The sequence below is a fragment of the Leptodactylus fuscus genome, chromosome 3 (assembly GCF_031893055.1).
Source record: "Leptodactylus fuscus isolate aLepFus1 chromosome 3, aLepFus1.hap2, whole genome shotgun sequence".
Classification (NCBI taxonomy): Eukaryota; Metazoa; Chordata; class Amphibia; order Anura; family Leptodactylidae; genus Leptodactylus; species Leptodactylus fuscus.
This window is the reverse complement of record NC_134267.1, coordinates 87,726,244-87,752,065: the sequence shown is the minus strand read 5'-3', so window position 1 is coordinate 87,752,065 and position 25,822 is coordinate 87,726,244. Positions and strand designations below refer to the sequence as shown.

The 25,822-nt window shown below is 41.9% G+C and overlaps 1 protein-coding gene across 1 annotated transcript in view; it reads left to right on the top strand.

Annotated features, from left to right (window-relative positions):
• The first annotated feature begins 203 nt into the window (after window positions 1-203).
• Window positions 204-25,822, top strand: part of ECT2L (epithelial cell transforming 2 like) — a 36,944-nt gene continuing 11,325 nt past the window's right edge. Inside the window, exons 1-16 of the mRNA XM_075267899.1 lie at window positions 204-388; window positions 1,196-1,308; window positions 2,687-2,849; window positions 5,057-5,309; window positions 7,085-7,218; window positions 8,431-8,558; window positions 11,274-11,412; window positions 11,483-11,651; window positions 12,526-12,654; window positions 13,416-13,508; window positions 15,497-15,682; window positions 15,794-15,897; window positions 15,982-16,104; window positions 17,337-17,423; window positions 19,024-19,238; window positions 20,683-20,830. Of these exons, the coding sequence (XP_075124000.1) occupies window positions 206-388; window positions 1,196-1,308; window positions 2,687-2,849; window positions 5,057-5,309; window positions 7,085-7,218; window positions 8,431-8,558; window positions 11,274-11,412; window positions 11,483-11,651; window positions 12,526-12,654; window positions 13,416-13,508; window positions 15,497-15,682; window positions 15,794-15,897; window positions 15,982-16,104; window positions 17,337-17,423; window positions 19,024-19,238; window positions 20,683-20,830 (2,367 nt within the window). The 5' untranslated portion in view covers window positions 204-205. The remainder of the gene's footprint in view (window positions 389-1,195; window positions 1,309-2,686; window positions 2,850-5,056; window positions 5,310-7,084; window positions 7,219-8,430; window positions 8,559-11,273; window positions 11,413-11,482; window positions 11,652-12,525; window positions 12,655-13,415; window positions 13,509-15,496; window positions 15,683-15,793; window positions 15,898-15,981; window positions 16,105-17,336; window positions 17,424-19,023; window positions 19,239-20,682; window positions 20,831-25,822) is intronic.

Here is a 25,822-nt window from a genome sequence, read left to right as displayed (position 1 = left end):
TCTTTTTTTATATTTTGGTACTGTATCAGATATTTTGTTATATGATCTGGTGCAACAATGTTAATATGATTGTCAAAAATGATGTTCTGCTTTAGAACAGAATAGTCTGGGGGGTTTTAGAGGTTAATATCTAATGTCTATCACATATACCGTTATGAAAGTTTACTGTGCTGTTTTATAAGTTACTCTCTTTGTAGTGGAAATTATGACCAGTCCAAGGAGATACAGTCCGCACAGTGTAAAGCGATGGCAGCTGGAAAGTCTTGGGCTCCAGGGAGGAGAGACAGAAATGGCAATTAGAGACAACATAAACCAGGATCAAATTGTGAGCAACCAAACACGATTTAGTGCCTGGACACCTATGGCAAGCAAGTCTTCCAACAAGCAGGTACACGTATCAGTACTGTAAACATACAGAAAACTATCCCATTAAGTGGCATAGGTATTGTACACTACACTGGCTAGGTAGAAACTGGGTGACTACTAATATAACCAATAGTCCATTTTCTTGTATTTTTTTTTGTCACTGTTATAACTGTACAAAAAGATTTAAAGAATTCCCTTTGTACAGTACAGTCTGTAAGAGGCTCACAAAACTCACAGTAACCAGTTGTAGCTGAGCCGGAGAGGATTGATACACTTCCAGTCTCTGGTCACACTAAGTAATATATAACAGAGTCTCCTAGCCCCCACAGTATAAGTTCTGTCTCTCTGGCGGTGGTCTCCAACTTCTTTTAGGGTCCTAGGACACATGCGGTTCCATAGCTCCTCTTCTCCCTGCCAATCCCAAGCAAGGCTGCAACTCAGTACATGTCAAGATGCTGTAAGCAAAATTCCACTTCTTAGCAGGATCTCAGGCTCATCTCATAGTCATGGGTGGATTTGATGATGGGGCCCAGTAGCAGTGGGTTGTATTATAGCTTTTTTTTTTTTTTTGTAATCAGCCACTATCAATTGGATTATTCCAAAAGTTATTGGCCATGGAGCAGGTCTAGCTCAATACATCCCTGTACTGAAAAATGGACAGGAGAGAGGTGAAGTGAGTAACATATTGGCTGCCAAACAAAAGTTTAGATTATATCTGCATTTAGATATGAGTGGATAACTATGAGAGTTTTTTTTACCTTACTATAATAAATTATACATCAAAAAAGATGTCCATTCATTTTATTCTTTTGCTTTTTCTTGTTTGCAGCTGTTTTATGAAAGAGTTAATCTCATAGGACACTGGTATGATCTATGGACAGATAAACAGCGCAAACAATTTCTACATGCCATATTAACAAGGAGCAGCAAGTCACAATTGAAGTAAGTGAAGAGTACAGCTCAGTAACAATGGAACACATTTAGGGGGTATTCACACTTGAATGGATTGCAGTCTATTATGTTTACATGGGCTTGTAGAAATCCATGCTCATGTTGCAGAAACAACTCCATTTAAACTATGGCTACATGCTGACATGACAAAAATACTAGTCACAGTATTTGTGTAAAAAATCAATATGTGAAATTTTTTTTTGCGCAACTGGTTTTGTCGCATGACACATCTGCTATATGTTACTATACTCTAAACAAGCTATCATACCACTGAGCAAAATGTCATTCCTTTTCGCAAAATGTTTCACTTTCCAGTGGCTTCCCAACAGTGGGAAAGTTTACCATGTGTACGCCATAATGTCAGTAATGTCCGTAAATCAGAAGCTTTTAAAACTACAGTTTTCCCCTTTAAGGTTTTGGACACAGCTGTAAAACTTACTGTGAAGTGCAGTAACAAACAATATCCACCCACTGCAGAAAATGCAAAACAAATCCATTATTTCCATGGGTTTGCCTGTAGGGCTGTCCTTCTTTATCTCGGCTCCCCTGAACCCCATTTGTATGAGATTTATAAGGATGGTGGGTGCCAATGAGACAAATGTGAATTATCACCAGACATCAGGTCTGCTAGCATATAGAACTGAGATTTCATTAGCTGTGTGGGAGCTCTGCCTGTAGTCACATTTACTATCTGACGCTGGACATTTATCTTTATTCTTATATTGGCTGTACGCCATCTTTTAACAATATTTAATAAATGGGGGATATTCAGTGAATGTGATTTAGGCATCCCCCTCACCATCTGTGAATTTCTAGGTTAGTTTTTAAAACTACCTTTTATACCCCTATACCCTTTGATTAATTCCTTGAGGGGTGTAGTTTCCAAAATTAACGTTTAGGTGGTTTCCATTGGACTGCATGGGCGATGCAAATGAGACTTGGCGCCTGAAATCAGCAAAATCTGCTCTTAAAAAGCCTACTGGTGCTCCTTCCTTTTAGAGAGCTGCTGTGTAACAAAACCGTTTTACATCCACATGTGGGGTATTGCCTTTCTCCTGTAAAATTGTGTAACAGGTTGTGTGATGCATTTTCTCTTTTATCCCTTGAATGTGTATATTTAGGGCTCAATAAGTGCATTATTGAAAAAATGTCTAAATTTCACCATATTTTCTTTTTATTTCTGTGAAATGCTTAAAGGGTTAACAAACTTCCCAAATGCTGTTTTGAATTATTTGAGCTTTGAAAATGGGATGGGTTTTTTTTTTGGGGGGGGGGGGGGAAGGAGGGTGGGTCGTTATGATATATAGGCCTTTAAAATTCCATTCAAAATCTCCCAAAATTGGTTTGGGAATAAATAATTGTCTTACAGATTTATACAAGACTGGTTTTCTGAAGAGGTTCCTGTTACCAAGGTAGATTTTACCACCGTCTTACCCAGGATTCTGTCTCTGTACATCTTATCTTTCCTCAATCCTCATGACCTGTGTTCTGCAGCACAAGTATGTTGGCATTGGAAATTCCTGTCTGAACAGGTAAGGGATGAGATGAATCAATGTCTTACTAAACATCAGCATATTCATTATTAATATAAAATAAGTACAAATATTATCAGAGCACTGAAGGTATTGTGCTTAGTAAAATGATCATTACACCTTATTCACATGGACATGAAAAATGACCATGTGACATCACCATTTTTTAAAACACATTGGGGGAGATTTATTGAAAGGGGAATTTTTAAAGTCAGTGTTGCTAACTTGCACCACATTTATCAAATATTGCAAATTGTTCAGAAAATGTCACACATAAATAAGCCTAACATTTCTATCCTGAGATGCTACTCCACTTTCTACAACACCCACTCTCTGCAGTGAGTTTGTAATTTTTTTTTACAATTTTAACTTTAAAATAAATAAATAAATAAAAAAAATCGCAGTTGATAACTACAGACAGCTAGACACCCACTAAGAAGTAGAGTTACGCTAGGTTCACACCTGCGTTCAGGGTCTCCGTTCTGTGCTTTCCGTCTTCTGCATGCCAGAAGACGGAAACCATAGACCGGGTCCGGCCGTGAGCGGCGGTGAGCGTTTTAGGCTCTCCGCCGCGAAACCGGATTTTTTTATCCGGACACAGAGTACTGCATGTCCGACTCTGTGTCCGGATTCTAAAACCCGGTTTCGCGGCGGAGAGCCTAAAACGCTCACCGCCGCTCACGGCCGGACATCTCTCTCACCCATTCAAATGAATGGGTGAGAGAGACTCCTGCAGGTTTCCGTATCCTGCTCTGTTTTAGGCAGGAAACGGAAACCTGCACTACGGACAGGAGAACGCAGATGTGAACGAGCCCTAAGTAGTGAAAAAATGTCTCCAAGTTTTGTACAAATGAGCTCAGAAACTAGCAAACTTTTCTACACCAAAATCCACAAAGATGAAAGAAATAAATTAAAATATAATAATAGAGCTCATGTCAATGTCAATGAGATACTGCAGCCTGTATTGAAATTTTCAGGTGGAGGGGGTAACTGCCTCATCCAGTGCACTTTTAAAGGGATCCTATAATTTAAACACTTTTTTTTCTAGTTGAGAAAGGCTATTCGTCTCCTACCTTTATCAGTCGCCTCCGGCCCGCTGTTCGGTAGAAATACCGTTTTTTATTGGTGTGCAAATGAGCTCCCTCGCAGTACTGGGGGCGGGCCCCAGCGCTCAAACAGCACTAGGGGCGTCCTCAATGCTGCCAGAGAAATCTCTCCAGCGACGCCTCCATCTTCAACAGCAACCGCCTCTTCTGCCGTTTTCTTCCAGCTGAGGTCACACTCCGGCACCTGTGCAGTTGGCTCTGCCATCGGGACGCAGGCAAGAGCCAAGTGCACAGGCTGGTGGCCTTTTTTTTTTTTTTTTTGAGACCGCTTACGCGCGCATGTGCAAATATGCTCCTGTTCTCCATAGAACTACAGGAGCATGCAGTACCACAATTCACGGCCATTACGGACATGTGCTATAAATTGCGGACCACGGTTGCGGCCCAGCCACACCACGGATAAAATATCCGGTGGTGTAAGAGGCCACATTGAATATAATGTGTCCGCAATTGAAAACCCTCAATTGCGGATCATTTGCGGACTTGCATTACAGCCGTGTAAGACCAGCCTTAAAAGGGACAGGAGAAAGATAAGGAGCGGGAACACAGTGAATATTAATGAGGTTAGGGGACTTCTATGAGTGCAGGGAGAAGTAAAGTTAGGGAAAGAAGGAGGGGCAGGGTTTGGAGAGATGTCCCATCAGCTAGGAGGAGAAAAAGAGACAGACAGAATATGGTTCAGTGATTTATGTGGGTGTTTAGTTTCACTGATAAAAGAAATAGAGGGATTAGGTTGGTTAAAGTGAGTGAAAAGTGTGTGATAGGAGTCTGTACGTATATGTATATGTGGGAAAGGGGGAAAGGAGAGAGGGACTGATGTGGCTAGTGTGTACTGGTGGTATAGAAGGAGGGGAGTTTTGCATGAGAGCAATTTCTAAGATAACAGTTTCATTGACATCATGGGTAAAAGGTTGTTGTTCTGGGTGTAAGTTTAGTTGGTATACTTCATAGCTTACTTGTGGTGTGCCCTGTGTAAGTGCCATGTTTAAGTGTACTTGTTATAATGATACACTATGTAATATGTAAAAATTGCAATTTCATTCTGATGGTCTAACCAGTGGTTCAAAAAAAGGAAATCATTTTTCTTCTGTGTTTTCTTAGGATTGCTTATGGATACGAAAATGCACAAAGTTTGGCTGGTTTCTGCCATATACTCCAGCAGACAATGAATATGGTGCATGGAAGAGACATTATATTTCCTGTGCCTGTAGCCTAGATTATCTGACGCCAAGGGAAGCTGCTGAGACATATGGCACATTAAATGAGACAAAGGAGAAGAGAGAGGAGCAAGAAGAAAAACTGCAGGAGAAATGGCTGCGCCGGATGCTTCATGAAAGGCTAGCGCTGGAAAAACGTGAGAAGAGATAGAAAATACTTTAATAATGGAATCAGTGATACTTTCATCTTCAGATAATTCCGCATATCTACCCAAAATTCAAAAACAAAGTTCAGTAAATCTACGGCTCTGTTCACATTTCTGCTGGAGGCTCAGTCAATAATTCAGTCTTATTTAATAAGATATATAGCATGGCACGCTGAGCTACTCTTCCTGCCAAGATGTTGGAACCATTTTAAGTCCGTTCCATCATCTCACAGATCTGGAACTCATCTTTTTAACTGTTCTGCTCTTCTAACTGAGTAAAAAATGCAAAAAATGATTGAAAACTGAACAGAACCTCTACAGGACAGATGTGTATGTTGTGCTTCAGAAGAATAATATACAGGAATAATGAATTTCTACCTACTGTAGTCTCTCTGCTCTATTGGGGTCTGAAAACATGACGTGCCGCACTTAAACAGGTGTCAGGGAAATCTCCAGCACTTGGCTAATAATAATAAGCACAAGCCTGTATACAGTTACTGTAACCAAGAGAATCTGCTATACGCAAATTGTGCAGTGTATTATACACCGTGGACTTTGTTCCTTCATAGTGAAGGCTCAGTCACATAATGCCTTCAGATTGCAGATTATGTGCACGTTTTAACTCTTCTATGGTTTCCAATTAGTTCAATGACTAAACACAGCTATCATAAAGCAAACTGAAAAGTACCTTGGCAATACAGCCAATTGACATCCCCTATCATTATGTACATAAGACCTAGTGTGCACTAGCATAGCAGTTTACTTCCTTTACTATCCAGATCCTGTCACTAACCTTTCAAAACCTGAAACGAACAAGACTCCGAAAAGACAGTCTATAACTAGATCTGAAGGTCTTGTACAGTTAGATCACACTACACTGTCCTCTAGGCCGTAAAAGATACCCAAAGAAACTGCAGCTATAATAAGGATTAACCTAGCAACAAAACTCAGATCACTTTGCCAGCCTAGGCTCTATGATGTTAGGGCACTTTCACAATAGGTGAGAATTGAGTCAGTTATCGATAAATGACCTGTGTAAGCACCTGACAAATGAGCTTGTGCATCAGATGGTATCTGTTATGTTGCACCGTAAAATATTGCGGGCAGCAAATTACCATGGGTAAACAAGGCAATGCACTGATCCAAACCCAGCTGTTCATCGCCATACTGTAGCAGTCCCAAGTCAATGCTGCAAACCACACAGAAATGGACAGGTATGAATGTTCTTAGGAACACGCATTCCCAATTATTACCTCCTCGGGTGGTCCCCGAGAAGGCCCTAAGACTTACCCTTCGTTCACATCTGCGTTTGGTAATCCGTTCGGGGAGTCCGCATGGGGATCCCCAGAACGGACTACAAAACGCATTTGCAAGCGCTGTGCAGTGAAAGCACACGGACCCCATAGACTATATTGAGGCCCCTGTACTTGCCACAAGATCTCTGCACGTGTCATTCGGAGAGGAAATTAGATTGTAAACTACTTTCCTGTCTGCATGTTCCCTGCAGAAATCTGCAGCTTTATAGTCTATGGGGTCTGTGTGCTTTTACTGCACAGCGCTTGCAAATGCGTTTGGTAGTCTGTTGAGGGGGTCCGCATGTGGACTCCCTGAATGGATTACCAAATGCAGACGTGAACAAGGGGTTATTTGGACCTTGCTGATGGGAAATTGAGTGATCATCTGCAGTATGTTATTCTTGGTAAATGAATAGAATTTTTTCGGCCGGTGTAATAGATATAAGATTCATAACAATGTATGCTTTTTAGGAGAGCTCTTCAACACCAGACCACCATGGATGAGTGGAGCTTGGAGATCAGCAGTAAACTCCAGATTAACAGTAGCTACATCAATGAGTATGACCAACCAGGCAGCTTTACAGGCCGCTCTCTGGCTTATCAGGGTGAGAAAAAATAGTTTTGTTACTATGTACATAAATGAGATGTCCTGTCTTATGTACCATACGTAAAGTGTAATATACAGTAGTAAAATTTCCACTGAAGATTCCAGCTTGCCATCAGTGAAGAGAATCGTATAATTCTGCCAGCCACTAGAGGGAGATCAGGAGCTAATTGCATTGCATACATTCACATGAACTTATGACATGAAATTTACACTTACACATGAAATTGACAAATTCTATATACAACAGATGAAAAGCTAGAGCCTATTAAGATGATCAGCAAGTTCTGCCAGTGTGATCATATTGTATCAGTCTGCAATCACCATTGTACTTCTATACCTAGCCAGCACTGTTCCCCAGTTACTGCGATTTCTCGCCATGCAGTCCGTTCTCCTCCATGTAGTCACCATCTTGCATGTGCCCGGACCTGTCCAAACCATGAGCGCGCACTCCTTCTCAGCAACTTTTGAGTTAACAGACACACCTATGGAACCTTCAGCCAATCTCAGAATTTTCTGGTCTATTTAAACCTGCTCAGCCCTCTGCACTGCACAACACAGGATCATAGACATCCAGTTCCTGAAAGGCTTTCATGTTTGTATTCCTGATTGATCTTCTATTTAGTGACCTCCTCCTCATTTCTGATACCGTCTCTGATCTGTTGTTTCTTCTCGTATGACCTTTTGGGTTCCCATAACCTTGCATGTCCACTGCCTGCCCCTGACCTTCAGACCAGACTTGACCATGCTGTTTCCTGACCCTCGGGTGCATCACCTATACCAGAACTACTCCTAAAGGAAGCGACCTGGTGGTCCCCTGCAGTGAAGACCAGAGCCCTGTATAGGTTTTAAAGGGATCCTATGATTGGATACCCTTTTTTTCTCGATAACACATTGGAATAGCCTTATGAAAGGCTATTTGTCTCCTACCTTTAGATGTATTCCCTGCCGTTAGGTAGAAAACCGGGTTTTTCTGCGGTATCAAATGAGTTCTCTAGCAGCACTGGGGGCTGGCCCCAGCGCTCAAACAGCACTGGAAGTGTCCCCAATGCTGCGAGAGAACTCTCCAGCGACGCCTCCATCTTCTTCAGGAACCTGCCTCTCTATGCGTCTTATTTGTATCATTTAACTTTGTGACTATTGCTTTAAGGGTTATAGATTTTACATACTGTAAATGGTAAATTTCTGTGTTATAATTCTGTTAATTCCATAGGGTCAAGACAAAGGCTCAGAAAAACATCTTACACATCGGCTGAAGGAAGAAGAAAGCCACACTCCAAGTTTTACATTAGCTCTGGAAAAAAAACTTGTAGTGCAGTCCATGAATTCTCTGCCTAAAAGGTACATTTGCACCCTAGCTTGGGTTATAATCTAATCTAAGCAACATGGGTAATATGATTTATAGGTAGGGCAGTTTCGGCATAAAAATTACCCTTCAATTACAGTCATGGTTGTAAGTGTTGGCTCCCCTGAAATTTTTCAAGGAAATTAAGTATTTCTCCAAGAAAATTATTGCCGTTACTTATGTTTTGTTATATGTATGTTTATTTCCTTTTGTGTGTATTTAAATAACACACAAAAAAGAAAAATGGGCCAAACAAAATTGTTGACAGCTCTTCAAAATTGTGGGTAAATAACTTTGTTTCAAGTAGGTGATTCTTGTTCAAACTCATCTGTGGCAAGTAACAGGTGTGGGCAATATAAAAAAGCACACCTGAAACTAGACAAAAAGGAGAGAAGTTGACCCAATTGTTGCATTGCTTGTCTGTTTGTGCCACACTAAGCATGGAGAACAGAAACAGGAGAAGAGAACTGTCTGAGGACTTGAGAACCAAAATTGTGGAAAAATATCAACAATCTTGTCAGGAAGTGTCAGGAAGCTGGGTTTGCATCCTAGGTTATGGGTCTTCCAGCAGGACAATGACCCCAAACATACTTCAAAAACCAGCCAGTAATTGATGGAAACAAAGCGCTGGAGACTTCTGCAATGGCCAGCAGTGAGTCTGGATCTAAATCTCATTGAACACCTATAAAGAGATCTTAAAATTGCTATTGGGAGAAGGCACCCTTTAGATATGAGACACCTGGAGCAGTTTGCAAAAGAAGAGTGGCCCAAAATTCCAGTTGAGTGGTGTAAGAAGCTTGTTGATGGTCATAGGAAGCAATTTAGGGCGTCAGTAATTGTATCTGGCCCATTTTTGGAGTTTTGTGTAAAGTTATATAATTTTTTTTGCTTTTTTTTCTCTTTTTAGTTGCGGCGTTCCAATAAACACAAAGGAAATAAACATATGTATAACAAAATGTGTGATTGCAATCATTTTCTGTAGGGGTGCCAACACTTAGGGCCATGACTGTATGAAAGTGATCATTGTTACGGCATCATTCTCAGCATAGTGAGTAATGGGTCTAATTTTGAACGACTTTGTGTGGTACCCTTCATAAGTGTTATGTAGGTGTGAAGCAATGAGACTTTTTGTGAAAAATAACAGTCTGAAACTGGGAAGAAATAATGACAATGAGAGGTGGAAAATAAAGGAGTGAAGAAACACAATGGAATAAAGGAGAGAGAAACGTGGAGTCTGCACTAGTTGGTAGGAAAGACCCATTTATGAATTTGTGACAACTTTTAATCTGTATGCAAATTAACTGTTCAGTGCACAAGGGGAGTGGCCTGCCAATCTCATCTGTAGTTGTCACTTATGCTACCTGCTAATATAAAAATGTACAGGTGCCAATGTGTGCCTACTACAGGTGAAACAGGTGCACTGACAGCCGCACCCTTCACCCCGTGTTCCGATCAGCTCATTTGTATACAAATTAAAAGCTGATTTTTGTCAGCAGCAAGATTGTCCTTTACAAAATGTGAATTACGTTCCTAACAGCCTCTACAACAGTGTATAACAAGGTCAGGGGTAAAAACACTGTTTTGTTGATGCAGTAGTTTTCAAGGCAAATATTATATATAATAATAATTAATTATTATTTTATTTTTTTTAATTTTTTTTTAAAGAGAGGTGAACACCTTTAATTTCCAGGAATGAGAATGAGTTTAGTCAGATTTTCAATGACTTTCCCTACTGCTAAAGCTAAAAGTTGTGTGATTTCTTCTCATGCAAAGCAGTTCAGATTATGTACCTTGGAAGTATTAGATGATCTCTACAGTATCTATGGTATTGTGTACCTATAGTATCTATAGTATTGTGTGCCTATATAATCTATAGTATTGTGTACCTATAGCATCTATAGTATTGTGTACATATAGTATTGTGTATCTATAGTATCTATAGTATTGTGTACTTATAGTATCTATAGTATTGTGTACCTATCGCATATATAGTATTGTGTACCTATAGCATCTATAGTATTGTGTACCTATCGGATATATAGTATTGTGTACCTATAGCATCTATAGTATTGTGTATCTATAGTATTGTGTACCTATAGTATCTATAGTATTGTGTACCTATAGCATCTATAGTATTGTGTACCTATCGGATATATAGTATTGTGTACCTATAGCATCTATAGTATTGTGTATCTATAGTATTGTGTACCTATAGTATCTATAGTATTGTGTACCTATCGCATATATAGTATTGTGTACCTATAGCATCTATAGTATTGTGTACCTATCGCATATATAGTATTGTGTACCTATCGCATATATAGTATTGTGTACCTATAGTATTGTGTACCTATCGGATATATAGTATTGTGTACCTATAGCATTGTGTAACTATAGTATTGTGTATCTATAGTATTGTGTACCTATAGCATCTATAGTATTGTGTACCTATCGGATATATAGTATTGTGTACCTATAGCATTGTGTAACTATAGTATTGTGTATCTATAGTATTGTGTACCTATAGCATCTATAGTATTGTGTACCTATAGCATCTATAGTATTGTGTACCTATAGCATCTATAGTATTGTGTACCTATCACATATATAGTATTGTGTACCTATAGTACCTATAGTATTGTGTACCTATAGTATTGTGTACCTATAGCATCTATAGTATTGTGTACTTCACAGCCTTTTTTTATTTTTAGCAAGAATGTAGTTGGATTGAACAGCCCAGCTACATCCAGCCATTTATGCCGCAGCCTTCAATACCGACATTCATCACCATGCTCCTATAATGCTCCGCTTCACCTCATGTTGATATCATCTCATATTCCAGCATATGAGGTACTTGTACTTGATGTCTATCTTACCTCATTTTAGATGCTAGAAAGCTGATTTCTTGCTGTTTTTGCAGGTCCTTCTAGGTAGTGTGAAACCCAGTGTGATACCTATAGTATATGACTACTATGGAATGACTCCTGACAGTCTGCTCTTCTGTGTGGAGAAAGCACTGGATGGCCGGACAGCACAGAGCATTGGACTCATTGCAGATGGAGATTCTCAGCAAATACACTTGATGCAGGGTAAGGATTGCTCATGTGAATTTGTAATACAGGTGAACGTCGCTCATAAGCTGTCACATTCATAATGCACGCAATGTTTTCTATTGCCTACATCAGCACCTGGACTCTTCTTCTGTAAAGCCATGTAGTTGTGATGAATGCAGTATATGGCATTGTCTTTCTGAAATGTGCACGGTTTCTCCTGAAAAAGACATTGTCTGGATTGGACTGTATGTTGTTCTAAACCTCTATATACTGCTCAGCCAGAAGCGTAACTTGCAAAGCCTGGGCCCCATAGCAAACGTTTGACTTGGGAGCCCCCACCCTCGCATAGCATAATGCCCTCTTTACTGGCCTCCACACGTATAATGTCAGATTTACACATAGTGGCCCGTTGAACAAGTATAATGTGCGACAGTGGTCCCTCCACACAGTATAATGTCCCATAGTGGCCCCTACAGTTACAAATATTGCTGTCTTTAAAAGTCCAACATCCACCGATGTGGTGAAGGGGTTAAGGATTCAGTAATGTCTGTTCCACAGGATAACTGTATAACAAATGTGGTGACATTATTAAAATAGGGGTCTAAAAGTGAGTCTGGAAACTATAGCTTTGACTTCTGTGGTAGGAAAGATATTTGAGGGCTTCCTCAGAGATGCTATCCTGGAGTATCTCAATGTAAATAATCTTATAACACTAAATCAGCATGGGTTTATGAGGAATCGGTCCTGTCAGACTAATCTGATCAGCAGGAGGTCAGTTCAAGACTGGACATGGGTAATGTAGTAGACGTGGTGTATTTGGACTTTTTATACAAAATGTTGGGACTGGGGGAAACATGCATTTGGGTTCCCAATTGGCTCAGTGATTTTTTTTGTGTTTTCTGTTTTCCAGGTGTAAAAGTCACGTCCAAGAGTGTCTTGAATTCTGACATTAGGAACTTTTGGGAAAAATTAGGGAGCTGTGTGCAGAGACTGAAAGATGGCGGCCATATTGATATATTTGTTCCACTTGCGGCTTCAGGTATGACTGAATCAATATGCTCATCTATAGTTATTATTAAAACTGATAGCAATGTCCTGAGAGATCATTATTGGAACTTTTAATAAATTGTGGAATAATCTACCTTTAGTAGTGCAAGGTACAGGCCATACAAATATGTGTACACGTAAGATCAGCGCGGCTACTAGTAACATGTTAGGAAAAGTTAAATAAATATGACAGAAGAAAGCTTCCTTCATGTTTCTGTGAGGGTGACTACAGGAGGATACCAAATAGAGGGGACTCCATCTGCATCAGTTGTTGATGTCCATTGCTCTCATCCTCTGACTGATGAGAGCAAAGGGCAATAAAAAACAGTAGTGTGAACCCACCTTTAGTACATTCTCCCAGTTGTGTATCATGGACAGTAAAAAGTGTAGTATGTTGTGGTCCATGTTGACACATTAATAATCCTTTATGGTACATTTTAGAGAACACTAGCTCCAGGTCTTCTGTCAGGGCCAGTTTTATAGAAAATTGTGCAGAGTAGGTGGTCCAGGCCTTTTATCCTATTTCATAGTTGAACAGTGATATACATTTTATACACTGTAACTGTCAAAAATCCAGAATATTTGATGAATTTTCATCCATGAAGTCCTATTAATGTAAATCTAGAATTCTTTCCATTTTATTCTATCTTCCCATATGATGCATAGCTTCTCTGGCGTCACATGATCTGTGTCACTACCGAATATGTATATACCTAATGTAGCCTGCCCTCATATTTACATTTTGTATTACAGAATCTGGAATGGAAGTTCTTGGGTATCTTTCTCAGATAACTGGGATAACGTTTTGTTCCCCAAGTGGGATTGCTACAGGGTCATTTCATCATCGTAAGTTTAGGTTAAAATCTTCAATTATTAGTGATGATATTTTAATATAATTAAATCACTGTATAAGAATTCCAAGAGAAATCAATAGTTAGTTGTTTTATTCCTTCACTTTGTCTGTTATGTACTGCCTTTTGTCCAGCAAAGTTGGATGTTAACTCAACATGTCAGGCCATCTTTTTCCTCCGTTCCTGGGTAGATGTGTATGGGTTAGATACTTTCTATGAGTTTGTACACAGCTCGCTTGTAAGGCGCGTCCCTTGGGTGTTATTCTGTGTTATGGGGTGAAGACTAATCCTATATAATAATGCTTGACCATGGATTACTGAAGATACTGTACATTTAAGAATAACATTTTCCTTTAGTTTAGTATCCTCTTCCCTAATAGTCGGAGCTTCATGTGGCTTTTGAGTCTTGTATTTGGCCTCTTAGCTGTTGACAGCTAAACCTACTGTTGAGAACTAGCGGCACCAGCGGTATAAACATTTTTAGATCCTTGGTGCCATGGTGAAAATTAACTAACTTTAGAATAAAAGTCATATTACTTGGTCATGTTTTATTATGTTATTCCCTTTCGAAGGGGTTGTCCTAAGATGGAACCTTTTTACTTATCTAGAAAATAAGTGGTAAGTGTTTGATTTATGGGGGTCAATCACAATCATGGGAAGAGGGCTTTGAATGGTGTGGTAGTCAAGTATGCATACTGTTGCCCCATTCAGTTTCCAAGGGAGTTTAGTAGTTCACATATTAAGTGTCTTACCACTTTAAGGGGTTATTTCTGATCAGTGGGGAGTGTAGCTCAATTTTGCGACCACTCCTGGAGGAGTAGGTAGCCCACAGCCAGCTACAGATGATTCACCAAAAACTATCTCCAATATATACCTTAGGCACCAGAGATCGGCACTCCTCACTGCTGTCTGTGAACAGCACCACTAATGGAAAGGGGCCTAGTTTCATGTCATGTATGTACATGCTGCGGGGCCCCTTTTCAGTAGAAGCCTGCCCATGGGAGGTGAGTAAAAATAAGAAGCACTTATGCTCCCCTCTCCTTGATATCCAGTGTCCTCTTTGGGCTCTCTGACCTGCAGTAGACATCACGTGCCCAGGGATCACTGGTGATGCACAAACACAGGCCTCAGCGGTGACCCTTGTGGCATGTGGTGTCTGCTGCAGGCTGGGAACCACTGGACCCCCAGGAATGGTAAGTATGAGTTTTTGTTATTTTTACTCACCTTCCTTGAGCAGGCAGATGCACGTGGGGCCCAAACCTCAATTCTAACCCTGGGGTGCATGACATCATTCACAGGCCGGATGCAGCCCAACAAGGATGCTGGAAACCACTGGACGCACCAATGATGTCCAGGAGAGGTTGGGCAAGGTGAGTATAAATGTTTGTTATTTGTACTCGCTTCCCCTGGTTCTTCACTTATTATACTCTGAAGAGGGAAGTGGGGGCTCTTGGGAGAATTGTATACTGTGCACGGCCACTGTGGGGAGGATATTGTACTGTGTATGGTCACTGTTGGGCATTATACTGGAGGGAGACTGTTCTGGGGATCATATTATTATACTATGTGGGGCCCCTTGATATTTACGTTGCGCAGTACCTGTATTATAGCAGTCAGGCAATTTTATTGTAGCCTGTCATTACATTGCGCAGTCAGCAGGCTCAGAGTGGCCCAGTGGGGTACTGATGAATCCCCCAGTGGGCCCCCGCTGATTTTTTTTTTATTTTTTTAAATAGGTTGTTACTGGGCCAGATCCCTCCAGCCGTTAAAGTCTGGTATTAATTTGACTATTCTTAATCCTGCCCACATTGGCCTCCTTTGCTTCTTCATTCTACAACAAAGACTTACCACTGCTCAATTCCGTCTTTATGGATTGATATACCTCTATAGCTACAAGTTTGAGAACAGAATAACAGTTAAATCTAGCCATATGTGACTCTAAAAGTAGTATTGCTGACAGTAACTTGATATCAATATCCTCAGTCCTTAGTGAATGGCTGCCCACACCCCGAAGCCATGAATCTCCTCCATGTTTATACTTCACTGATGTGAAACTGCAAGCCTGGTGCAGACTGGCCAGTGTAATGGAAGAGGCGCTGCATGTGGTCAGGAGGGAAATGAAGAATTATCTAGCTGATCTGCAGAGGAATGTCTCTGGAAGGATAATAGGTAATCTGCTTGTGGTATGAGGTCCTTTTATATATAAAACCTAAATGCATAGTGGCTGAACACTTCCCCTGGCTATGTGAATGAGGAAGAATAACATTTCTGTCCATGCAGGGCAGTTCATGTATGATGCAATGCCTGTGGGAAAGGTATTGACCCATCAACACGTTGGCGAGGCTTTAACTGAGGCTTTGGTGGAACTTGCTAAGGAGGAAAATGTACGTAAATTTAATAGACATTTTTAAAGCTGATCTTGCCAATGTCTGTATTAGGCTGATGTCACCCTTCTTTATTTGTATCAGCATCACCCGCTGGAGTTCCTTGCTGTTTGTCTACTAAAGAAATGTAAGAAGAACAAGGAGATCAGTCAGCAACTGCTGATGTCAGAAGGAAATACACAGGACACATTGTCAGCATTGTTGAAGGTAAAGCCTGGGGTGGACACTAACAGAGAGGGCTCCTGAGTATATGGACCCCTTGATCTCCAGCTTCTAATGTTTTGTATGATATCTCAACCTCTGTGGATATCATTGCAAAATTAATATGACAGAAGTTTTGCTGAAGGAAACCCATGAATGATATTACAAGCAGTTTACATGGCAGAGTTGATATATCAGTAGTCTACCTGGCTAAAACCAGTTGTAATGCAGCTTCCCTGTGTGCGGTCACGTGTTACCTGTCTTTCATCCGCTTGATAGGTCACCGTAGTTTACCTGACACAAATAGGTTTGTGATGTCAGAGAATATCAGTTGCCTGAAATCCACTTGTGCTCACACTAACGTTGAATTCCGTTATGAAAGTGTCCGATGACAGACATTAATGGACACTAACTGATGGTAATGTGTCTGGTTTTTTTAACTGATCCATTTAATGGATCAATTAGAAAAAACGGACACACTAGCATCAGTTAGGGTGGGTTCACACCAGCGCCCGATCTCCGTTTTGCAGGTTTCTGTTTTCTGTCGGCAGAAGACGGAAACCTGGCGTTCAGTGACTGCCGGTGAGTGCCCGTGAGCGTCTTCTGCTCTCTCTGCAAAACTGTTTTTTTTTTTTTAACCTGGCACAAATTCCTGCATGTGCGACTTTGTGTCCAGTTAAAAAAAAATAATTATAATTCCGTTGCCCATAGACTTCAATGTCAACAAATAACAGACACTTGCCACCCGTTTTTTTTCTAATGGACAGAAAAGTCCTGCATGTAGGATTTTTTGTCCGCTGAAAAAAAATGGACTTTGTTTACACCCAATCCATCAGGACACAAATGGACACAAGATAAAATCCCATTGAAATGAATGGAAATTTTAAAGGATTTCTGACGGTACAGCTAGTGTCCATTGCTAAAATCTTGTAACGAACAATAGCTATGGACACTACTGACAGTCACCAATGGTAATGTGAACGCCCCCTTAGACCTACATGGGATGTCACTGAACTGAAAACCTTTCTGATAATTGATTGCATTGTATATGCAAGGTTTACATTGGTTAATGTCTTGGACAGCATCCAGAAATAGGATGAGATGCCTAGATATTAGTATCTACGGATCTGCACATATGAAAACCTGTATATTCAAGTAGCTATTCCCAGAAGGTTTCTATGAAATTATATGTTTATTGGTTAATGACAAAAAAATATCCTAAATTTTTCTTGCAGCAGGAAGATGATCTTACAGTTGACCAAACAGACAAAGCTTCTCACTCCCAAAGTCAATCTGAAGTCAGATTCCAACAGCTGACGTTGCTGGTAACTATTATCACTATGCTGAAAGCTATGCTATAGGATGGAAACACCACAGACAATTTACCTGTTTGCTGTGTTGTTTTACAAGATCAATATTCCCCTAATATTGCAATAAAATGTATTGTTGAGAACAAAACAGCAGAAGATTCTCAAATCTGTTAAAGGGGCTCTATCATTGGGAAAAGTCATTTTTAGATAATCACATCCTTGCATAGTCTTTAGAAAGGCTGTTCCACACCTACCTTTAGTATGTAAATTGCCTCAGTAGATTTTGAATAAGGCCGTTTTTATTCATATGCTAATGAACTTCCATCATGCAGCGGAAGTGTCTGTGTGCACTTTCTGCACTATGTGTATGTACAGCAGAGACGAGTCATCAGCACAGCAACCTCTGCTATACATACACAGACAGACAGTGCACAGAGACCATTCCGGTGCACGGTGGAAGCTCATTAGCATATGCATAAAAGTAGACTTATTCAAAATCTACTGAGGCAATTTACATACTAAAGGTAGGTGTGGAATAGTCTTTCTAAAGGCTATGCAAGGATGTGCTTATCTAAAAATGACTTTTCCCAATGATAGAGCCCCTTTAAAGAGGACCTTTCGTGTCCTCAGCCTGAAATTCTGTGCACTGTCAGCTTTCTAGCGGTATATAATACTGCCCATCTCCGAGGACATGAAAGGCCCTCTTTCAAGGGTGTTCCCACCAAAAAAATTAATTAAATAAATAAATATGTAGACAATTAAAAGTTAAAGGGATTATCCAGCCTAAATAAGATAGGATCTATTCAGGTGTGTAACTGGCAAAGACTTGTCCCTATGCAAATTTTTGATTTGGGGGCCCCCCTCCAACACAGAATAACACCTCATTAACACAAACTATAATGTCCCAAAGTGGCCCCTCCTCACAGTATAATGTCCTATAGCGGCCCCTCCACACAGTATTATGTCCCATACGGACACTAGCAGAATGCAAAACCTTTGGGGTACACCACCCACGAACTGACATGGGTTATGGCGGTGTCATTATACAATGTGACACGGCCTGACCCAGGTGACATCTGTGTCTTTTGTGTGAGAATCCTATAAAGGAGGTGTAGGTGTTCCCCTCAGTTTAGGTTCTGGCAATAGAATTATTACTGAGGTAGAAGTCCGGAGGGACCCAATCAGGGATTCACACCAATCTGTTTGTTTGAGCAATTCAGACAGCATTCACACACAGATCCTAATTGCCCTATATATGTGTGACCATTTTATCGTGTGGTTATTAGGCTTTTAAGTTCACCAATAAAAGTTATATTTTAGTGCACCTTTTCCAACCTTTCTTTTTTCACTTTGGTGCATAACCTCATACAAAACAAAATTTTTTTTTTTTTTTTCATTTACATACAGTACACAAAATATACAGACAAATATACTAACAATGACTGACTGGCACAGTGAGATAGAGGGCCCTGCCCACAAGGGCTTGCAATCTATGAGATCACCTGTCTGTCGGAAGGCAGTAGGGCTGTCCAGGGCATTTTCACATACTTGAGAACATTTGGTTAATCGCTATTATTTATATTATATGAAAATAATTCATTTGTTATATGTACAGGATAACAAGTTACAAGCAGATCAAGGAGACAAACGATCAAAGTTTGCTCGAGAAATTTTGAGGAGCGAGAGACAGTATGTGCAAATCTTAGAAATAGTAAAGAATGTGTATGTTACCCCACTGAAAGCTGCTTTGTCATCTAACCGTGCCATCCTCAGCATCGCTAATACGCAAATCATCTTCTCCGATATCCTTGACATCTTACAAGTTAACAAGTACGTAACCTGAATACTATATGCTTATGATATAGCTTAGGCAGTCCATGGCTCTCTTATGTTTGTAGTCAGCCATTGCTTCCCTTCACAGGTCATAGAGTTGCTTACAACATACACATCTAGAGAGCCCCCATTGCCTTTTTTAAGAAATAGCATTATATCTACAGTAAAATGATATATATGTGATATTTTTTGGGGGAATTATCCTGCCTTTTGCTATGGGGCCCTGTGATTTATATATATGCTCCTGCTCAGGAAAGTTGGGTAACCATAGCCCCCAATTGTCCTGCATTCAGCGGGACTTTCCCCATTTTAAACTCTGGTCCCGCACAGCTTATCGCATCTCCTGCTCTGTCCTGAAGTGTTTTGTTTATTAACAAACTTTCCCCTGATCACCACCCGCTTCTAGTTAAAAGGTTGTAACTGTGGGTGGTGATCAGGGGAAAGTTTGACTACTGTAATCAGAAGGACCCGTGTGACGTCAGACATCATGTGACTAGGTAGGCGTGTCTTTGTATGACGGCAGTGCAGGAAAGAAGAGATGGAGAGATGTGTAGTCTAAGGTACTGAGAGGGGAGGGTGTGAGATGCAGGGTGTACTGTGTGTGTGTGTAATGTGGGATGCAGAGTGTACTGTGTCTGAGGGGGAGATGTGGAGTGCAGGGTGTACTGTGGGGGGAGAGATGTGGGGTGCAGGGTGTAATGTGGGGGGGAGAGGTGGGGTGAATGGGTGCACTGTGAGCAGAAAGATGTGGAATGCAGTGTGTACTGTGTGTGGGGGAGATGTGGGGTGCATGGGTGTACTGTGAGCAGAAAGATGTGGGATGCAGTGTGTACTGTGTGTGGGGGAGATGTGGGGTGCATGGGTGTACTGTGAGGAGAGAGATGTGTGGTGCAGGGTGTACCCAATGAGAAATGGGTGAGAATGGGCAATGGGGGAGAGATGTGGGGTGCATGGGTGTACTGTGAGCAGAAAGATGTGGAATGCAGTGTGTACTGTGTGGGGGGAGATGTGGGGTGCATGGGTGTACTGTGAGGGTAGAGATGTGGGGTGCAGGGTGTAACCAACGAGAAATTGGTGAGAATGAACAGAGTCAATTTAGAAGTGGGTGGGGCTAAATTTGCGGTCTGCTCACATTTTGTCCCTCTTTCTATTCTTTAAAAGTTGGGAGGTATGGGGTAACTCATGACTGTCAGCTCATACAACACACAGGTTCGTTTGTGATCTGTAACTATGGAGGCACATAGGTTTGCATTGCACTATAGTTAGAAATGATAGGATATTCTTACACAGTGATATAGACCTCATCTTTTTGGTTATTATACCACCTAGCCGATGCATAATTGGGTTTGATGAATATAGATATGAATATAGACAAATTCACGCTCTTTTGTTATGACATTATGTTAGATGCCACATATCACAATATTATGTTCTCATGCAGGCAGATGTTATGCGAGTTGACTGAACGACTTCAGGAATGGGGGCCTGCACAGTGCTTAGGTGACGTTTTTATCAAATTTTCCTCACGGCTGAAGACGTACACAAATTTTTTCAATAACTACACAGTGATCCTTAAAACTATTGACAAGGTAAAGTTTTTCATGATGGTACTTGCTGATGTAGACACCCCTGGAAAACAGTTGATTTTACCAGGAAAAGATGGACAAACATTTTTGGTCAGATTTATTATCAATCTTACCAGTGTTCTCTTGTGAATTGTTGCAATTTAACCGAAAGGGGCTTGGCAAGGGTATGCTGGAGACAGGGCCATGGCGCTTGCTAGATTTATTATCATTGACATCCAAAAACTGGTATGAATGATGCTGGAAATCTGAACCAACTCATAGACAGCATAGATGACATAGGTTTCAGTCAGGGCCACCTCATTTAAAATCTCCCCGTTTGTGTTTGCTGCAGGGAAAATTCCATTGTATTACATTTCAATACCAAAATCTTCAGGCTAGGTTCAATTCTGCGCCAAAGTCTCCATTAGAAACTCTGTCACAGACACTGCTGAAAATTGCCAGAGACAAATCCTGCATGGAGGACTTTCTTCTCCATCACATTCAGCTTTGAAATGGCGTATCCCCTTATAGTCAATGGGGTCCACCAATTTCTGTGTGTAACCACTGTTTTAGCAGTCCAGCTCTCCGTTGTTTGGATTCAGGGTCGGACTGGGGTGCCTAGGGCCCACCAGTGGGATTATTTCCAGGGGCCCACCCTACTGCCATATGTAATATCGCCCGTCCAGTTTTTGCCATTATACACGTTTAAAGTGCATTTTCACGCACAATACAGTGTGCAAAACAGCTATGGCTACACTACTTCTTTTATGCAACCAAAGATCGCAGTGTCCCTTTGGGACTCTTTCACATTAGTGAATGGAGTCGCATTGGGTCCCTCAGGTTGCAATGTGACTCCATTCACTAACATGAGTGAAAGAATCACAGGGCGACACATCTTTGGTTGTATGACAGAAGTTATAGTGTAGCCATAGCCTTATGCTAGGTTCACAACAGCGGCAAGCTCTCCGTTATACAGGTCCACAATGGGACCAGAATGACGGAGAGGTGGACTATCAAAATGGCAGTTACACACAGACAGTGGCAGACCTCATTAACATAATGAAGTCCGCCAGGTGTCAGCCATTTTCAGGCATTGTCAGGCAGATAAGGGTATGTTCACACATCAGTATGCCATCCGTCCGTTTGAATTCAGTTTGACACTTCAAAACGGACTGATGCACATACTGATTGTATACTGACACCTTTTTATGCTGATAGCAAACGCTCTCCGTCCCCTAGAGGACAGATAAGGGGATTACAAGTAGCAATTGGAAACAGAGTAGAGATCAGTATGTGTACCAGTCCGTTTTGAAGTGTCAAACTGAATTCAAACGGATGGATGGCATACTGATGTGTGAACATACCCTAAGTCCTCAGCGGTTTCTGAAACTTGGATATTGTTATGCTGGAGCTCTAGAAAAGGGCACCAGCATAACAATAGAGTGGGACATTATCTATGAGGTGGGTGGACTACAACTCTCAAGAGTTCCAGGGCATCTGGAGCTGCTGGGAGTTGTAGTAATTGAAAGATTTGGGGGCATCTCTCGATTGTCCACCTCAGACAGCGGGGGGATTGGGGGTGCTAGCAGTACCATTACAATAAATCACAACATTACAATAAATACAAGGCAGTAATATTTTGTGCAGTAATACTCACAGGAGACGTCTTCCCACATTTCCCGTCTCTTCCCTTTGGACCGCCATGACCACTTCTTCCAGCTGTGACTTGACTCTGTAAAGTTTGAAACACAAGACATCTTTGACTCCTCACTTCTCCATGCAACCAAGCCCTATATATATATATATATATAATATATATATATTATATATACAGCCCCTGCAGCCTATATAATACCCCACAGTGGCACAATAGACTGTGGGGCATAATAGAGGTTGCAGGGGGGCCACTGTAGGGCATAATAGAGGTTACAGGGGCCACAGTGGACCCTTCAAGCTCTATTATGCGCCACAGTTGCACACCCATGAACCATTATTATACTCGGGGGTCTTTTCAGACCCTGAGTATAATAATCGGAGCCCCAGGGGAGGTGAGAGAACATAATAAACACTGTTACTCACCTCGCTGGGATCCGATTTTACTCCTAGCAGGCTTTGGGCCTATATGGTAATGTGTCAGACGTCACGTGGTCTGGGATATTACCATATAGGCCCAAAGCCTGTGCTAGCAGTAACATATAGGCCCAAAGCCTGTGCTAGCAGTACCATACAGGCCCAAAGCCTGTGCTCGCAGTAACAGGTTATTACTACTACCACAGGCTTCGGGCCTATATGTTACTGCTAGAACAGGCTTCGGGCCTATATGGTAATATTCCAGCTAGGAGTAACACCGGATCCCGGAGAGGTGAGTAACACTGTTTATTATGTTCTCTCACCTCCCCTGGGACTCCGATTATTATACTCAGGGGTCTGAAAAGACCCCCGAGTATAATATCAGCGGCAGTGGGTCACGGCCTGGCCCAGGCCTATTCACTACCGCCCGCCGCGGCCTAAAGTACAAGGGGAAGCGGGGGCGGCAGTGAACAGGTCCGGGTTGGTAATAGGCCGCTGCCTGCTGGTAGATACTCCAGCAGGCAGCGGCCTATTATAAACCAAAAAAAACTGTTATTATACTTACCGACCAACCGCGCGCTGCTGCTCCTGCTGCTGCCGCATCCTCTTCTGTCAGACGTCTCTGTATCAGCGTAGGCGGCGTGATGACGCCGCCTATGCTGATACGTAGATGCCTGAACAAGCGCAAGGAGAGCGGTTGCTCTCCTTGCGCTGGTTCTTAGGATTAGGGGAGGCGCCCTAAGCGCCTCCCCTAATCCTCCTCTGACATGGGCAGGGGCCCGATTGAAATGTCAGGGGCCCGATCAGGTCCCTAACCACCCGATCCACCCCATTGATGATCGGGCCCCTGCCTATGCTAAAATGATTAGCAATATAGTCGGGGCCCGGGGGCCCACCGGGGGATCCCCCGGTGCTCCGGCGGGCCAGTCCGACCCTGTTTGGATTCCCTGATGAACACGAACAACGGAGATTGTGAGCCAAGCATCACTTTGATGAAAGTCTTGTTACATGGGATTTACAGAGGGACTAAAAAAAAAAATGGTACAAAATTATAGCATCCATATTCATAACCGAGCCGATAACACAAATATATTAAGAAAGAATATCTATTACTATCTATCCAAGTTTTATCTCTGCACTACAGACATGTGCCAGTTTATCCTTGGATATGGACTGCCCTGTCTAAGTGATACATTGTTTGTATCCTGTGATTGGGTGTGATGGAGTTCTTGATGTACCCCACTAAAAGAAGTTGCAAGGTGTTAGTCCTGATGATTGTGGCGGCCAATGCGCCATTATTGTATTTTTGTTTCAGTGTGGCCTATCCATCATTCTGGTATCAGCAAACATCCAAATAGAAATGTGGAGGTGCACCATATAGTGTTTGGCAGATCTACCTCTGTCTGTGGTATAAACCATTCCTTTAACATCAGCAGTATAGGTGAATTGATTGCTTCTTACCACTAAGTTGTAGTGCTTTGGGGTGCTAGACCAGCCTCTGGACCAACGAGGACGTCCGAAATGGGAAGAGTACTCTTCCCATTCCTTTAACATGTCCAGGTAGTAGTGACCATTGACAATATCCTTCGGAAAAACAAGGGGCCGTAGACATTGCATCTGCTGATTGTGCAGAACACGTTTATTCTATAAAATCACATGATCTATTTTAGCCCTAAATTCTAACACTGTGACGTCTGACCTACCCACTGGTGTTCATCGCTGAACACCAGTCTATCAGAAAATTCAATGTATTCCCATCGGCCCTGCAGGTTGATGTAAAAGTCATTTCGGTTTGTCATCTGGCTTCAGTTCGTGAAGATGTCATCTCTATGGCTTACAACACAAACAGTTTTGTAAAACACTCTATGGTTTATTGGCACCTTTAATTCTATTGTATTCAGCCTGATCAACTTTCTACCGTGTTTCCCCGAAAGTATGACACCCCCTGAAAGTAAGGCATGCGGGGGTTTCTGTTGAATTGCGTAATATAAGGCATCCCTCGAAAAAAAGGCATGCCCGGCAGTGGTGTGCGGGGTTTCGGGGGGGGGGGGCTTAGCGGAGGTTTCGGGGGCGGGGCTTAGTGGAGGTTTCGGGGGCGGGGCTTAGCGAGCTCCACTTTACTGACACAGCAGCCATGCTCTGTGCTCCGTGTGCACAGCAAAGCCGGCCGCTGCCTCTGCTGTTGTAGGATGAGATCTCCCAGCTCATCCCAGAGGCAGAGACAGCAGCTGCCATACAGAAGAGGCAGCAGCCGGCTTTCCTGTGCACACGGAGCACAGAGCACGGCTGCTGTGTCAGTGAAGTGGAGCTTGCAAAGCTCCGCTAAGCCCCACCCCTCGAAGTCTCACTAAGCCCCGCCCCCCGAATCCTCGCTAAGCCCCGCTCACCACTTCCAGGACGAACAGCAGCACCAGCGCTGCTAGGAAGAAGGAAAAGGTAAGTATGATACCTTCCCCCTCCCCTACACTACACTACCTACAACCGGCAGTCATGCTGACGCTCCACTAAGGAAGTGCCGGCATGACTGCCGGTTGTAATAAGGCACCACCCGAAAATAAGACAGGTCCTATATTTAGAGTGACAATTTAATATAAGACACTGTCTTATTTTCGGTGAAACACGGTAGGACTGCTCTCATATCCTGTGTCTCTGCCACAGTCTTTGGGCAGCCCAGACCTTTCCCATGACAAACCCAGTGATTTTGAATTTTCACCCAACAGAGTATGTTCTTGTAAATTTCAACACACAAAAAGCTTTTTCTTGCTTCGATGTCACCCCCTTATGTCACATTGTGTAAGAATATTTCACATTTGGCACTTGAAAAATGAAAGCTGTGATTGGTTGCTATGGGCAACTAAGCCGGATTTGCTTTGATGTTCTGTCACTGACCATTTTCCAGTCATGTTACTTTAAAGGGATTCTATCATTAGAATCCCATTTTAAGCT